Source organism: Hydra vulgaris, chromosome 15, assembly GCF_038396675.1.
Source record: "Hydra vulgaris chromosome 15, alternate assembly HydraT2T_AEP".
In the NCBI taxonomy this organism is placed as follows: domain Eukaryota; kingdom Metazoa; phylum Cnidaria; class Hydrozoa; order Anthoathecata; family Hydridae; genus Hydra; species Hydra vulgaris.
The window spans coordinates 31,030,001-31,047,576 of NC_088934.1; the positions used below are offsets into that span (position 1 = coordinate 31,030,001).

Sequence of the window (17,576 nt, forward strand, 5' to 3'; positions counted from 1 at the left end):
TTTTGTGTGCTTTTTCATAATTTTTAAAAAATTATTGCTAATATTAATATCTTTTTATTGTGTATATATTTGTTTTAGTTTTTGAGTTTATTATTTATACCTTTGTTTTAGTTTTTAATTTGATTCCGATTTAAAATTTGTAAAATTAAATTTAATAGTATTAGCAACCAGTTTTTAAATCCTATTAAAAATTAGTTGATTCAAAAAATCCTTTATTTGATCAGGTATATAGTTAATATAAAGAAGCAAGTAGGAAAGGGCTGAACAATGATCCTTTAGTAAACAATAAGTTTCAAAATGATAAACAATCGCCTTGAATTACCCTTCGTCTCCAACCAGTTTACAAAGAACTTCTCACATGGTTCTTTGTCTATATCTGTAACTAATAAGTAACATCTGTAAAAAATGCAGTGTGGGTTTTTTTGTTTGATTGGTATACTGTTGAATAAGAAATTGTTTGCAGTTATGCCTAATATTATTTATCTTATGTGCTAAATACATTAAAATTACATAATTTCAATGTAAAATAATTTTGCATTTACAAAATTTTAATTTTAAATGACTGCATTTATATGTTGCTTTTTAATGAGATATTGTTTGCAGTTACAGCAAACTTGATCTACATAGCAGCGTCTTTTAAACTTAACTTTGCCCACAACAAGAACAACAACGAGCATACTCTAAGCAACTATACTGTAGTATTGAGTTCATTGTCTGGCTGAATTATTCATGATCCAGTTTTTACTCTTAATAAACTGATCAAAATGTCAAAAAAAAAATTTGGTTATAAGTTTATATATAAAAATAAACTAAGTTTTTATTCAAGTAAGGCATGCACTAACACAATAGCTGCTAGTTATGATTTTTAAGAATTTAATGGAATTAGGAATTATATAAAATGTATGGTCTGTATTTGACTATATTTTTATTTTTTTTGGACAAGTTTTACACCTTTGTTGAAAGGGGCTATCAAAATAGATCCTAATACAGGCCTTGGCGGGAAGCGAGAGCTTAAGCTCTTGCTCTCCCCCACACTCCCCTAAAACATTTAACAGGAGCAATTTACAGCTTTTACAAAAGTATTTTTTTTCTCTCAAAAGTATAATTATCATTGTAACTAAAATGAAAAATGCAAAGTTAAAAAAATTTAATTAAGTGGATAATAAATAGGCACGGTTTTTGCAAAAAATGAATTTTTACGTTTAAAGAGTTTTTCACGTTGCAATAAATGACACTTGTTATGTGTGTGCTATTGTAACAATAATGTTGCAAACATTCTTGTAACAAGTATAAAACCAAATTTTGTATTTAATAACCAATTTTTATATAAATAAACAGCTCTCATAAAAAGCAATTTACAGGAGCAGCTTGCATGGCTCGTCATGTTAATTTTAGGAGAGCTTTTCTCTGCTCTCTTTCTCATTTACTCTTGCCGAGGCCTGCTAATAGCTACACACTAAATTTCTATTTATTTTTTACGTTTATATATTTCTGTATGCAAATATCATAATGAAACTTGTTTCATCGTGATTTTTGCATAAAAATTGCAAATTACATGAATCAGGAAAGCAAGATAAAGGAAGAGAATTCCAAAAAACCGATGTGCCAGTAAAAAAATAGACAAATAAGAGTTTTTGGAGCATTTAGGAACAGTCACAGAAAAAGGATGAGACTTAATTGAATGACGAATAACACGAGATTAAATTTTAATAGATGGCACAAGAGACGCTAGCTCTTTAGAGCAGTGCCCATTATAGTATTTTCAGAAAAGAAATAGAGAAGTAACATTACAATGATGTGATGATGGTTGGAGGTTGGCTGCAAGAGCAGGTCCAATTATGTTTGCAATGCGTTTTTGCACCTTGTCTTAAAGAGAAAGGGCATCATTAAAATATCCACCCCAGATATGGCTACAGTATTCCATACAAGGACGGATTTGGGATTTATAGAGATAAAAAATAGAATCCAAAGTAAGATATTGTAGAGGACGATAAAGAGATGCAACCATAGCAGATGCTAATTTTGCGATGGATTTGATATATGGTTTCCAAGAAAGATCGGACGTAAGATTTAATCCTAGAAGATGAAGGATTGATATAGTACTCATTAAGTACATTTCTGTTCAAGCGAAATTAGGAGCAGGATTATTTTGTTAGTAAAACTCTTTTTATTTTTAATAATACAATATTTTAATTTAATAATAATACTCTAATATGTATTTATACTGCTTAACTAAAATCTAACTCTCGGTGTATTTAACTTCTTGACATATATTAAATTAAAATTATAAATAGGTCACTTAGAAAATGATTATATAAAAAAGACATTTTATTGGAACAAAATTTTGAATTTTAGTATTCACCTTTTTGGAGTTTAGAAACATTATAACTTATTTACCAATAAATTTATCTTTTGATTTCTTCCACCACCCAAAAAAATGTATTTTAAACAAAGAGATAAGGGTTTTTTTGTTGTTGTTGATTTTTTTTTTTTTTTTCTCCTTCCAAGTTCTTCTTTTTTCTATTGTCAATCTCTCTATTTGTAACTTTAGATCTTTGTTATCTATTAACTTTTTAAAATAAAATATATATTATCCTTTTAACCTGAAAAATAATTTTGTATATGCTTTTAGATGTGACAGTTAACTTTGGTATTATTTTCACAGATGAAGATTATGCAGTATATAAACTAATAGAAGAAAAAATTAAAACTGCAGTATTTATTTTAACTTATTTTTAACCAATATCTTACTAATATTTTCTTTTCATTAATATTTGATTGTTTAACAACTAATTGTTTTTAAGATACAAAACCTTTATAAGAAGTTCAACAAAACTGTACCGTTCAACTTGAAATTGAATTCTATCAAGTATGTACAGCATTAATTTTCCTTTTCAATACATCACTTTTCTCATTTTTAATGTATTTAAAAATTTATTGTTAAAATAATATTCTAAATGTTTAATAAAACAATACTGTGTTATAAATATTTCTTTCTTAAAAATATTGAATTAATTAAACTATTCTAGCAGAGAAATATCATACACAAATACCATAGCTAGATAGTAGGTACATTATAAATAATAGTTTATTGGTAATCTGCCTTTTTTTCTTATAGTTTTATTGTTAACTGACTGGTTATGATACCTAAAGTAATTAGCAAGCTGTTATCTGTCAATACAGATCTTATTTTAGATAATGTAAATTTTGTCTAGGAAAACACACTTTTACACAAGTATATACTACTAAACAAGACACCCATTATTTTAGCTTTATCAACTAAGTTGCTATACTTATTTTGATCAGATTATTTGTAAAACACCATCAAATTTCGGTAATAACACACCTCTCTTAAAACATAACTGCATTAAACATCAATCATAAAGGAGTTTTTTCCGAGAATTCCAAGAATTTCTAAAAATCGTCTAAAATCCCTTTAATTTTTTAAAAATTTGTAGATGTTTCTGCTATTGGCTTTTAAAATTTAAGTATAACAATGTTTGCATTTAAGCAAATATGTTTTCTTTAACTGAAATTTTTATGAGATCGATTTTAGTATTAATTTTTCTTCTTTTTTTTTTAATTTATTCAAATTAACTTTTTTGCATAAGAAGTTAATTGATGTAAATTCTGTTCTAAAAGTTAACAAAAGTTTATGTTGTCAATTGTTACTATCAAGAAGAATTAATTATAAAATGCAAGTGAGGAGTTTATCTGACATTTCTGATACAAAAATATTAAAAACAAGAAAAAGAAAAGAAAGGAAAAATCTTGATACTTCAACATATTCTGCTATAGCTTCAGTTAAGTATCAATTATTAGCAAACAACACCACAACGCTAGGGTACTTTAAAAGACAACATATATTGTATGGCCCAGTTACTCAAAACATTTTTGGTCATTTGTAAACCACAAGCAAATAAATATTCAAAAAAAAATAGTTTCATTGAAAAAACAGAAAAGTTAAAGTTTGTTTTAATAATATAAATTTAGCATGTAAAAAAAAAATTGCCTCACCTGAACAGTGTAACATAGTTAAAGAATCTATTATTGATATTGCAAAAAAGTGCAGAAAAAGAAAATTTTATAAATGTTTTGTAACAGAAGATTGTAAGTATAAAGTATTGATTTCTTAACCATTGTCGACATTTTATTTTTAAAAATTATTACGCTTTGCAGGTTGATTAAGGTAAAACTAAGATATTATATTTAATTTTAGAGAATTCTCTTTACCAACGTACCAAAATATAACCACATACCTTCGTCAATTAGTCAGCTGTATATTTTTTCAAAAAAATAATTTTCCATGATTTTCTTAGGAAAAAGAATTCTGGAATTTTCATAAAGCTAAAAGTTTACCTTACTTTGAAATGCCTACTTCCTAAAGCATTGGACTAATTGCTATTTATTGTTTTAACTATTAACGATTTGAAGTCTTTCAAATCTAAAGACTTTGCTGTTAAGTTATGCTGATGAATAGTACAATGCAGGTTAATGACAATTGTTTTCTTTTATTTTGTTTTTTAATCTGAAAACAACAATATTTTTTCCAATCATTAGGCCTCTACCATCTATTGCAGTTGAAATTAATCTGTTATAAGTTAAACTTTTTAAAAAGTCTCTTAATGAACAGCAAATGGTTTTTTCCTTTCGTTATGCCTTTGATAAGATAAACATCAAGTAGCTCTTCAGTAACGAAAGAGCCTTTATCAATACCACGGTAAGAAATATCGAATTGAGCAGTTTCTTATATATATTGATTTATTTATCAGTAACTATCAAATAATACTGCAATGCTTTAATTTTTCTGCCACTGACAAACTCAGATCATTAGCAAAATCACCTGTCCTTTGTGTTATTGTTTATGTTGAGAGTAAATTATTATTCTAAACTTTAAATTTTGCATGGCAAATTAAAATATCTTTTCAAATTAAAACACATTTTCAAAAGATTCCTTAATAAATTCCATATCCCATGGTTTTCAATTTTTAGATAAAAAAAGGAATTCCTTCATAGCTTGCAACAGAAGCACTTTATATTTAGGTAATCCCCTTTTGCATCTTGTTGTCAGTTGGACAATTTATGTTTCAATACTTTTGCTTTTTTTCTCTGTACCTTGTAGACAGAGTATAAGTTTTTGAATGTTTTATTATTTGAATGATTTAGTTATAGTGCTTCCTTAAATTTTATTCTTTATACACTGGAAACAAAGTTGAGTTAACCAAAAAAGTATTTTGTTTTACCATTCGCTATTAAATGCACAACATTTTTTTTCAATTTTCGTTGTGTTGAAGAAGATGCTATTTTGTCTAAATTTGAAAAAAAGAAAGAAAATTGGAAATATTTTATAAAGAATTTGTAAACTTTACATTTCTTTGTTAATTAGTCTCTGGCGATTATGTTATTTACAAATATTGATGTAACTAAAAGGCCGGACAAATGGTTGCTGAAAGCTCGATACGGCCCGCGGGCCTTATTGTGGCCTCCCCTGGTCTAAAGTATAAAAACTAGACAAATTAATTAAACTTTATGTAAGTAAATATTACGTATGTCAAGTAAGTTTACTATTTATTTACTTAAAAATATTATTAAGTCTAAATAACTCATTGTAAACAGGAGTAAATAATTGTTATTTAGATAAATATTTACGTTCATCTTAACATAACCTTCACTATTAGATAATCTTCACAATTAATGACAATTTTATTTATTGTAACAATTAATACGATAAGTTAAACATCACACTAGTTAATATTATATAATATTAAAAAATTAGTTAATAAAAAGTATTTGTTTTTACAGTTTAGTGAACAACTTACACAAAAAAATGCTGTAAAGTAGATATCAATGTATAGTCACTGAAATAATTCAAATAGTCCAACAATATATATCAGTGCATCTGTCAACAAGTGTTAGACTATTTCAACAATCTTATGTTTAACTTCTGTGGTTAACCCAGGGTTTTGCTATTCGATATTAATATACGCAGATCTTGCTTAATCTCTAATTTCATTTTAAGCAGTTATAAAATTTAAAATATTTTGTTAAAAATATATTTTATGACTTCTAGCTATGCCACTGTAACATACAATTTATTTGATACCAAAAACTACAACTTTAGGGATTTTTTTTTTTTTAAAACTGGCCTCACTAGCTCTCCATTTTGACTAAAAACAAGATTTAAATTACCACAGGTTCAAGTCAAAGGAGTTATTTTCGAAAAACTGCACATGTTTTAAATTGTAAAGGTTCAACTATTACACGTTTTAAAAAAGCTTCAAACAAAAAGCTTGTTTATAAGATCGTCAATTTATGTATATCTACACATGAGTGTTCAGAATGTCCTCTATTTAATAAGAATTTTAAAAATGACCTCTCTTTGCTCCATTTTTTTGCAACTAATAGGTCAGACCACATCCAACGTCGCTTTTAGCAATTTACTATATTTACTGTTTGATTTTTTTTTTGAGAACTTTACCTTAAGGTATATGTGACACTTATTATTAGCTTCCATTCCTTCTTCGCTCCATGATTGTAAACCTGTTGAATCATTTATTTCTATCAGCTACCAGTTATCAGCAAGCATTTTTGCAGCGTTGAAGTTTTATTTAATTCTTGTAGTAGTAGGATTGGTTAAAAGTTTTAGAGCATTTGCTTATTTTATGAAAAGTTTACAAGTAACTGGTTAGACAAAACACGAGCAAGTTTTAAAGTTAAAAGAGTCTTTAACTGTAAACAAAAATTTTACAAATCCAAAATGTTTTTATTGAATGTAATCTTGACAACTTTTCTTTGAGTCAAGACAATTATGAAGCCAATAATGCTATAGAAATAGTAAACGTTGTTATTGTTGCCAATAATACTGCAGAAATAGTGACGTTTTCAAGTTATGGAAGAAGTGCGATGCTGAATGAGACAAATAAACGAATTAATAATTTTTTTTTTTTTTTTTTTTACGTATAATTATTATTAGTATACCGATTCGATATTTGTAACCCCATATTTCATTTTCTAAAATTGTTCATTTTAGAAAATGATATATGATATATTGATAATATTGTTTTCTTCAGAAATAAATGTATATTTCTTCATTTTATTTGTATATACATATAAATAAATGTTACTGACTCTTATAAATTAAAAAATAAAAATATCAATTTTATTTTTATAAAAAAATGCATCTAAATATTATTGGTATTCCATATTTGCATCCTTTAATCTACGTTCCAACAATAATAATGTTAAAAAAAAATCGTTTAAATTTATAGCTACGCAACTGTACTTTAATGAAATATAACTACCCCATTATATCGTAATATATTTTCTAATATTTTCTATGTAATAATATATTTCTAATGTTTATTTTTTATAATGTTAATAATTGTAATGTATGTAAGAAATATTTATAATATTGAATAATTTTTATAATTCACATAAAATAAAAATTAAGTACATAAACATTTTTTTTTAGAAACGTAAAAAGTTATGAGACAAATCCTTAATAATTTAATCAAAAAATGTTGTACGTGGGCTGGACAGTTGATTAAAAAAATTTATTTCGTTAATCAAATGACGACTTTGAGTTAAAGAATTTTTAGATCATTAGTTAACATGAAACTTAAATTTCAATTTATTTAAAAATTCATTATTTAAGTTTAAATTGCTTATTTATATTTACTTTTCGTGAATTTTTTTTTTTTAAGTTTTTTTTTTTTTTTTGCTGTTTCAGCAATCAAGTTTTAGATTAGTTAGAATTGTTGTATTTGATTTATTAAAAATTGTCTTTCCAATAATTTTTATTTTATTTATAAATATAATACTGTTTTAATATTACATTTAAAGTTTGTCATCATTTTAACAAAATAGTTTTTATTACACTGTTCGATGTTTATGAGTTCATTTTTGTTTGCTTTTTAATTTAATTTATTTGACGTTATTTGGTGATAGTTTAACTTTTTGATATATAATTTGATTTAGGTGTTAATTTGAGTAAAAATTGTCAACTTTTTTCTTATTTAACATATTGCTTCAATTCTTTTTTTAAAATTTTTACGTAAGCAACGTAGGATCTATTGCTAGATCTTTCACTATGTACTTTAAAATATAAAATTTAAATGTACCCAAAAAAAAATGTTGTTTAAAAGATATTTACCCAAAACTATTATACCCTGCCAATCAAGAACTTTCTAAGCGCAGAAAGAAAGATTTTAGATATTTGCCTAAATCTGTTTAATATTCGGCTTATGTGCAAATATGTTATGTTCGTTTTGACCGTATGACCAATTATTCTTTACATTAAGCTTTCATGGTTTTTTTATAGGCGCGAAATCTTATAATGAATTTTACCCAGCCTACAAACGTGCATGGGTCTCGTAAAAGACCTATGCAGGCTTGAATATGAAACTATGCGGGTATCGCAGAGGAAGTTGTCCTAGGGCACTGTATGGGAGCCATATGGGCTTGTGATGTACTCCAAAAAAATGTTTTGTTAATTTAAGCAAATATGTTTGGTTAAGTAATTTTTGTAAAAGCTGCAAACCTGTTTGGTAAAATATACCAAACCTTTTTCGAGCTTTACCGAATTGATTTTGTTATTAAAGCTAAATTATTTGGTTTGATAATATTTTTGCTTTTTGTCTGCACGCAAATTATAACAAAAGTAATTGGGTAAAATTACAAAATTGTTTTTGTTGTTTTCACTAAATGCGCATAATAAATAATAGGAAAAAAAAACAAAAATTTATGTCGCTATTTTTTCCATACAATATGCCCTTAAATATATTTTTTCCTACATCTTTTACCAATAAATTCGCTTATTATATCACCAAAATCTTGCAAAGAATATTTGATTCAATAGACATCAAGCTCAGCATTTCTAATCTTTCCTGAAGCATGGTACTTCTTGGCTCATTTTCGATTGGTTTTATTTTTAAAAACAAGCGCTCTGCAAAACAATACAGATGGTAATACAATAAAATAATTTAAAAATCAAGTGAAATCATTAGTGTATCAAAAAAACTAATAATTGTTCCCTACCCGAATAGGGGCGACTCTATAATATACATAAAAGGAAATTAAAAATAAGCAAAAATAAAACAAAACTACGAAGCAATCTGTCAAGCTTTAATAATAAAAGATTACAAAAATTAATGGCGACTATAAATACTGGCAAGGGCGTCTATTCCTCCAAGCCTCGTGAAGCTACACCCTCCCTCCAGTTTTGGGTTAAACATTTTTTGGTACGGCGAAGCGTTTTGTTCAAAGCGCTAATATACTAGAGGTGCACCGGGTATAATTTTTTACATATCTAGCCGGATACATATATTTTATATATCCGGATATACGAATATATTGAACATTGCAGGAAAGTAGGAAGGTGGAGTCTAGAGGTGCCCCCTGAAGAAAAGCTGTTACTGTGAACGATATTCTTAAATATCACTTATTTTTAAGTTTACTAAGTCAAGTTTTATTTGAACTTAAGCAATTGTTTTAAAATGGTGTCTCTTTGTGAAAGGCATTATTAAAATACACGAACTTCAATATGGGTGTAACTATAGTAGCGTACGCTACTTTAGTTAAGCATAAAAAAACTTTTTTTTTCTCTAACTTTGTTTAAGATTTTAATAAGCTTTAGGTTACATTTTTTTTTCTTTGCAAAGTTTTAGTTACCATTAGTGTGCTGATAAACTCGAATTTAATTCTCGTCTCTTTAAGTCATTAACAATCTTTGTAGTTTGCTTGAACACATAGCAAATCGATCAATAATGCTTTTTGATTGTAAAGACTCCAGTATGTCTCTCTCGCTCTCTAAAACTGTTAGAGATGAAAACCAATTACCAATCATTGTGCTTCCTAATAAATTTTTCAATTGACTCATTGCACGCTCAGCACTGCAACTTGTTACCGCTATAGTTTTCAATATTTTTACACAACAGAGAGAATTTAGAAATAACGACAGTACTTCCAGAGCTGGCAATGGTATAACAAAACTATAGTCAATCAATTTTTAGAAGTTTGATCGTCATCAGAAACATTACATTTGTCATTATTTTCACAATCGTTGTTATTACTTAGTTCTCCAAACTCGTTTGTAGATAGTGTTTCAGGCCGCCGTTGTTAGGATTTTTACCTTTTTGTCGGAATATAAATCCTCTATACAAACACAGTCAACCATTAACTAAAAAACTGGCAAAAAATCATTTTGCAATGTCATTTGCCTTCAAATCATAAAAGTTACAAATGTTTTGTATTTGAAACGAACTAATTATTTCAGATAATAACAAACTTTTAGCTGTGAAATAATGCATTTCTTCTAAAAAAGAATTAATGCTATTACTAAATCTTTCTTTCATCTCTTGTAAAATAACATCCAATCAACGAATTACAATTTCCACTTTCATTGCTTGTTTAGGATCATTGATACGTTCATCAGCAGCCGTCTTTCCTGGCATAAATTTTGTCTTTCTGTTTCTTTTTGGTTTGAAGTTGGAGTCAATATTGCGAAAAATACAAAGTTCTATTGGGGATTTTTTAATGTCGAGTTAATCAAACGAGTTAAATAAACGAGTTAATTAAATAAACGAGTTAATCAAAATATCTGACTGGTTTAAGACTAACAAATTATCTCTTAACATTGATAAAACTAAATGGGTTCCTTTCCATCCTCTTAGCAAAAAACATAAACTGCCAATTAACATGCCTCATCTTGTTATTGACAATATACAAATTAAGCAAGTAACAGTAACCAACTTTCTAGGTGTTTGTATAGATAAAAATCTTACATGGAAAAGTCACATCAAAAACTTATCAAGTAAAATTTCAAAAAGTATAGGAATATTGTACAAAGCAAGAAATGTTTTAAATAAACGTACTTTAGTACAATTATATCACTCATTTATTCATTGTCACATAAACTATGCAAACATTGTTTGGGGTAGTGCAAAGAAAATTAAACTTAAACCTCTTTATTGTCAGAAAAAGCATGTAGCACGTCTCATATATTTTAAAGACCGTTATACTCATGCCAAGCCTCTATTATTTAAAATGAAAGTTTTTAATATATATGAGCTTAACATTTTTAATATTCTTTGTTTTATGTTTAAATGTAAAACCAATTCGTCCCCTATTTCTTTCCATAATTTGTATTCATCGAAAGATAAAAATAAATACATTATCGCGGACCATTCTTATGGAATAAAATAGTTTTAAAAAATTTTACTAAGGATTTTATTCATCAAAGTAAATACTTTTCTTTTAAACGAAAGCTTAAAGAACTCATTTTTACAATTGAAGATGTAACAATATACTTTTGATATTTATTTTTTTTTAGTGATCTTCCTTTTTACCCTTTATTTAACTATTGATTTATAAAAATTATATATGCATCATTAACAATTGTAATATATAATAATGTATCTTGTATTTGTAACGGAATATTTTAAGTTTCATACTTCGTTAACTTATTTCTTATCTTGTAAATATTTTATAAATTTTAACACGATCATTTCTTAGCGGTACTCAACGACAAGACCGTATGGTCTTCTACGAGTTCCCGCGTTCTTTTATTATTTAATAACGATTATTATATATATATATATATATATATATATATATATATATATATATATATATATATATATATATATATATATATATATAAGTATATATATATATATGTTTTATTATTATATATTTGTATTTTAAATATTGTAACGAAATGCTTATTTATAATGTAATAAAAAGAACAAAAAAAAAAAAAAAATGTCACGGTAAAAATCATCAAGATTATTACTCATATTTGTCAGTTTTTTTATACAGATATTACTAAGTGAAATTGTAATTGAGAAATCTGCTGGCTTGGCCTGCAAAATACGAGAAACTGGCCCAGTTACATCAAATATTGATTTCAAAGAATACACACATATTATAAAGCTTATATCGTCTACTTTACAAAACATCCTATTTGCTGAATTTATTGTCTCTGAGTTATGACTATTTGTTGACAAATATTTGAAAGCACCAACAATCCAGTCATAACGATCAAGCACGATTTTAATGCCGTCTTCTGCTGATCTCCACTTTCGTGTTGTATTAGAAATTCTTTTCAAGGATTTTGTCTGGCAATCTGCTGCATTTCGGCAAAAACAGAATACTGCTTGTGTCTTGAGAAAAAATTATACAGTTCTTAAATTATTCCTAAAACGTTGGTTGTTTCGGAAAAATATTTTAAAACGGATTTAATAACTAGATTTAATCGATGTGCACTGCACTAAACATACATGGCTTTTGGAGCCTTTTCAAGGATTAATGTTTTTACACCATTTAATTTACCTCTGCAATTACTTGCGCTATTGTAATTTTGGCCAATAATCTAACTTATTTCGATTTTGATAATTATTAAAATTGAAAAAATTCTCTCACTAAGAATTTTTCCAGATATTTCACCTGTTGTAAATATTTCAATTACTCTCTTAACTGGACGTGGACCAGCAGATGTATTTTCTAAATGACGTAAGTTTAGGTATTGGGTTTCCATTTTAGATTTATCTTGGGTTCCATAACTAGTTATGGAACACACCTTTGGTTCCTCACGTCTGTCACAATTTTTTTAACAATTAAATTTTTTATTGTAGTTTATCAACCATGGCTCGTTAAGTGGACATAATAGATTTATTTCCGGTTTTTTACGAAAATTATTCGAACGAATAGTATTCAATATTTCTAAATAATTGGCCGAAGAAGCATCAAATTCAGAAAATTCTCGAAAAAAATGCAAAAATTTACCATCCCTGGAACTCTGACCACGAATAGCCATCATTTCAGTAGACAAAAATTTTAAACATTTGATAAACACATATACATGTGTTGTGACTTGCCTATTCTTTTCTGATAATGTAATGTGTAAATTTGGAAACATCATATCTAGTTGATTCTTACTACACAATCTTGCTAGCTCAGCTTCGTGATGTTCTCGACTGTACTTGTGATTCACGATACCTCTTGATGCATTATTCCAATTTTTATCAAATTATTTAACTAAGCTTAAACAAAAGAATATCGAGCTCATAAAACGCCCATAAAAACATTTATAATTGTTCTAAACTTGCACGTAGTTATTTTGTCAATAATAGTTGTTAAAACAGTAATTGCTAAAACGAGTTGCTAAAACTATACTTTTAATTATTAAAAGTATAGTTTTAGCAATTTGTTTTCAATTTTTAAAGAAACCGAGTAAAGAACATTGACATTGATTTTTTTATTATTAATTTTCGACATTGACTGACATTCGATTTTTTTATGATTGGTGGGTTTGATTAGAGTGAACTTTTTTTTTATTTAGATTATTTTTGCGATTAAACCGATTGCATATTTATTTTATATCCATCCCCGAATTTTGAGTAAAATTTCAATTTCCTGCCCTGTTTTGATTTTTATGAAGCAGCTGCCTCTTGAATAAACGCTAATAGACGCCCCTGAACACTGGTTACAATTTTGGAATCAATTCACGTTGGAAGTTGATAACTCAAATATTTCAAACATTAGCAAGTTCAACTACTTTTTGCAAAACAAATTTTAGATCTCGTAAAGGAAAACCGGATATAACATTCTTGGATTATCAAATTCATTGAATAAATACGATGAAGCAAAACGTACATTACAAGGCAATTATGAAAAATTTATATATGGGTTCACAAGCCATTAATTAATGATCTTGAAGAAATAACGGCTGTAAACAACAAGTAAAAAATCGAAGATGTTCACGACTTTTTTAACAAACTTGCACGAACAGTTTGAACATTAAAAAAAATGCACAAACTGCAAACTTCATAATCTTTTGTGTGTTTGTAAATGGATAAATAAAAATTTTTAAAGAAAAACCAACAAAGAATATTATGAAACTAGGATGTTCTCAAACTGCCAGACAACAGGGATCTGGCTGTTTAACTGTTTAAAAACAACAGCAACTCAATTGGAAAAACTTAATAAACTAGAAGAGTGTGATGGCATAATGATCGAACAGATCAACAAAGGAGTATTGGAAATAGTACTATAATAACATTTAACATTCTCTTACGAAGCTGGATGAAAAAACTATGTGTATTAGCTGACATACAAAAAGCATTACTCCAAGAGTGATTTTTCGAAATGGATTGAAACGCAAAGCGAGCAAATTGGAAAATGGCATTGAGTGCAAATCAACAAAAATACTTAGGTTTATGGAAATAAACACGCAGATCAACTAACCATTGTTTGACATTATGTTTATATAACAAACGGAAATAAATAAGTTATAACAAAATCAATAATGTTGTCCGCCATCAACTGTATTTTTGACACGTTTGGATATATTTCACCTGTATTAATCACTGTATTTAAAAAGAGCTCATTAAAAATTGAATGGGATTGATATCATCACATACTTAAGATATGAATCATGTTAGGAATACATTTATAAAGTTTAATATTTGCAAAGTATATTATTGGGTCAACAGTACTGTGGTAATTTATTGGTAAAAGAAAAAGGTAGTTGGTCACAACTTGTAAGAGACCGTGTCTAACATATCTAATCTAATGGCGAGGTGGAATGGCTAAATGTTCTAACTAAAAAAAAGTACTAGTGATTCCGTAACAAGCGAGGTAGGTCCGAAGAAACTGTCAAACTTGCGGTTTAATGCTCTAAAATGGTAGAATCACACAAAAAAGTGTCTAGACCAATTGGGATTACTTGAAACGCAGTTTTAATCATGTAAACGTATTTGTATAAAGGTAAGCGTCTGTATGGAAACAGAAGAAATATAAGAAACATATATTCAAAGCATTGTGGAGCAAAAATACCTTTAGGAAGGTTTTTTGGGTATCGTCTTTTATAAAAAGTTATCACGGAAGAGTCTCCGGGTATAATCCAATATTTATAACAAAAGGATACTAGCTAACTCAACGAATAATTGAGTATCATTGTAAAAAAAAAGCTACACGGAAGAGTAGGAGACGCCATGGGCGGCAAAGAGAAAAACTCAGGATATCAACTTTAAGAGTTGCCGTAGAAAAGATCATTCTTAGATATTATTTGTTTACAAGATACAGAGTGAAACCACTGTTACCAGCATAAGCAACGTTACCACGCTCGAACTGACAATATATCACCGTTTTCAGTTACTGGTGTCAAGTTTGCTGGTTTACTAAAATATAAATAGCCTGATAAATGTGTTTAAAATTTTAAATTGCACTGGGTACATGTACAACTACAAGAGCCGTTTACCTTAAACTTTTTTATGATTTATTAGCAGTAGAGTTGCAAAGAGTGTAAAAAAAATTCATTGCAAAAAAAGAATTATCTAAAATAATGATTAGTGATAATGTAAAAACATTTTTTAGCAACAAGGAATTAATTGCATACTTTTATGAGGAAAAAAACCTTGCAATCTATTTAGAATAGCATGTCATAAAATAGAGATATAACCTGTCATGGTGGGGCAGGTTGTTTGAAAGTTTAATTAGAGTAATAAAAAATATATATCAAAAACAACCCGAAAGGGTAAGCTAAGTTTCCATAAATCAGAGGAAGCGTTATTTGTTGTGGAGTGCTCTATGAACAATAGACCACTTCATTACAAAGGTGACCAGTTTGACAACCAAGGTTTTTCGTGGAGGCAAAGTAAGCTTTTTTTTGTGTGACATTATTGTAAGCGGGAACATTTTTTAATTACTGACCTGGTTAAGTTGGGTGTTACTTTGAGGTTTTCTTTTATATGCCATATGTATTTAAAAATGATGATTAATTGTTTCCCTTTTTTTTTGTGAAGAATTGTTTGTGGTTAGCCTTCCGATATGGCAGTATATTCTTTATATGGAATGTTAGGGGATGACAATAAAAATTTATAAATATCATTTGAGAGCAATATGAAAAAAACGCACCTTGTTGTTAAAAATATAAACCTCGAAAGTATGAAAATATTGGAACAAAAATAAATAAATAAAACCTTAATATTTTAAATCTTATTATAAAAAAAAGTAAAAAATATATGTAAAAAAGTTTTTCAAAAGTTTTTTCACATACTTTAAATAGATTACTGCGGTCGTTTGGCGTGGCCAATATTATTTTGCTGTCGCAAATAAACCGCAATTTCCAACTTTATGTATCGTTTTTACTTTAACAATAAATCGGCTAATTTCTGACAAATGTTTAATTAGATTTAATAAACTCAAAAGTGTCAGATATATATGGTTTACTTAATGTGTGGTTACATGTTACCTTGACACGTACCTGACAACTAAATAAACTGCGGTAAAAATGTCAGGTAAAGTTGAATATATTTAAAAAATTTCTAATTAAGTTGCACATTTATTTGAATATATACTTCTATAACAAAAATACGATATCGACAAAAAGTTATTTAGTAATAAATATGAAATTATCAGTTAAAAATCATAGTTATTGGGTATGATATGCAATAGTTTTATTAATTTATTTAATTTTTATAACAAAATTGTACAACTATTTTAGAGATTACTTTACTATATAAAATAGATAGTAAGTAGATTCAAACAAATGATTTGTAATTAACAAGTTTTATAAGTTTTGAAATTGCGTGCTGTTTTTATGAACTAATAAAATAAATTTTTTTACTTTTTTAAAAAAAAGCTATTAATTGGAAAAAGTTCCATTTTCTTACCTATATTCTTTCATAAAATATGAAAAAATATAGGTAAATAAAAAAGAGACTTAAATAAAAAATGCAATTACCAATAACAATTTTAAAAAACCAATAATAACATTCGATAAAACAGCCAATTAATTAAAAAAAACAGATAATAATGTAAATAAATGCTATAGAATGTATAATATCTAAACCATAAAAGTATGTAACTTTTTAAATTCAAGAATAATAACGTATTTTAAGTTATGACAAAAAAAAAAATTTCCGTATTTTTCTACTTTATTAAAAAATAGAAATAAATTTAAAATTATTTCTTAATTTTTTTTTTTTATGACCCTTTTTTTTTAATTTCTTTTTTTTGCTTTTCAATAAAAAAGCAATAAAATCTGAAAAGTCTATCGAAAAAAAAAGACGACAGAAAAGTGAAAACTGTTTTACCATTATTAATACTATTTAATATATTCTCTTTCAAATAAAACTCAAAGTGTTTCATAAATATCATCTCATCATTTAAACAATCTTAGTTTCATTGATCTTTGTTTTTAATTTTTAGTGCTACTCTATAATATTGAATGATTTAATATAATTTCTTGTTTAAATAACATTCTAAAATAATGTTAGGATAAAAATCTGTTTAGGATTAAATTTAGGATTTAAAACTTTTTAGGATTAAAACTTAGGATCAAATAAGAAAACTTGTTCTGTTGAGAGTTGTCAAATCAAACTTAATCATTTTGTAATTATAACTAAACAAGTTAATTATTGCTTTGAACGAGGCATTGTTGCACCAATCAAATATTATTTTATTGCTATGTTTTAAACATATTAGGTTCTTATTTGATGTACTGCTGAAGTTCGTCTTAGGAGTATGTAATATAAATATTGTAATTATTAGCGTCTTTCTCTCTTGGAGTCAGC

At 27.1% G+C, this 17,576-nt stretch overlaps 1 protein-coding gene across 4 annotated transcripts in view; it reads left to right on the forward strand.

Annotated features, from left to right (window-relative positions):
• LOC136091274 (uncharacterized) overlaps positions 1-8,032 on the forward strand; it is a 182,726-nt gene extending 174,694 nt beyond the window's left edge. For 3 of the 4 annotated variants that reach the window (XM_065818612.1, XM_065818610.1, XM_065818611.1), the window contains 3 exons: positions 2,633-2,715; positions 2,805-2,869; positions 7,472-8,032. In XM_065818612.1, coding sequence (XP_065674684.1) covers positions 2,633-2,715; positions 2,805-2,869; positions 7,472-7,502 — 179 coding nt within the window. In that variant the 3' untranslated portion in view covers positions 7,503-8,032. The remainder of the gene's footprint in view (positions 1-2,632; positions 2,716-2,804; positions 2,870-7,471) is intronic. The other variant, XM_065818613.1, reaches the window with a different exon arrangement.
• Positions 8,033-17,576: the final 9,544 nt, after the last annotated feature.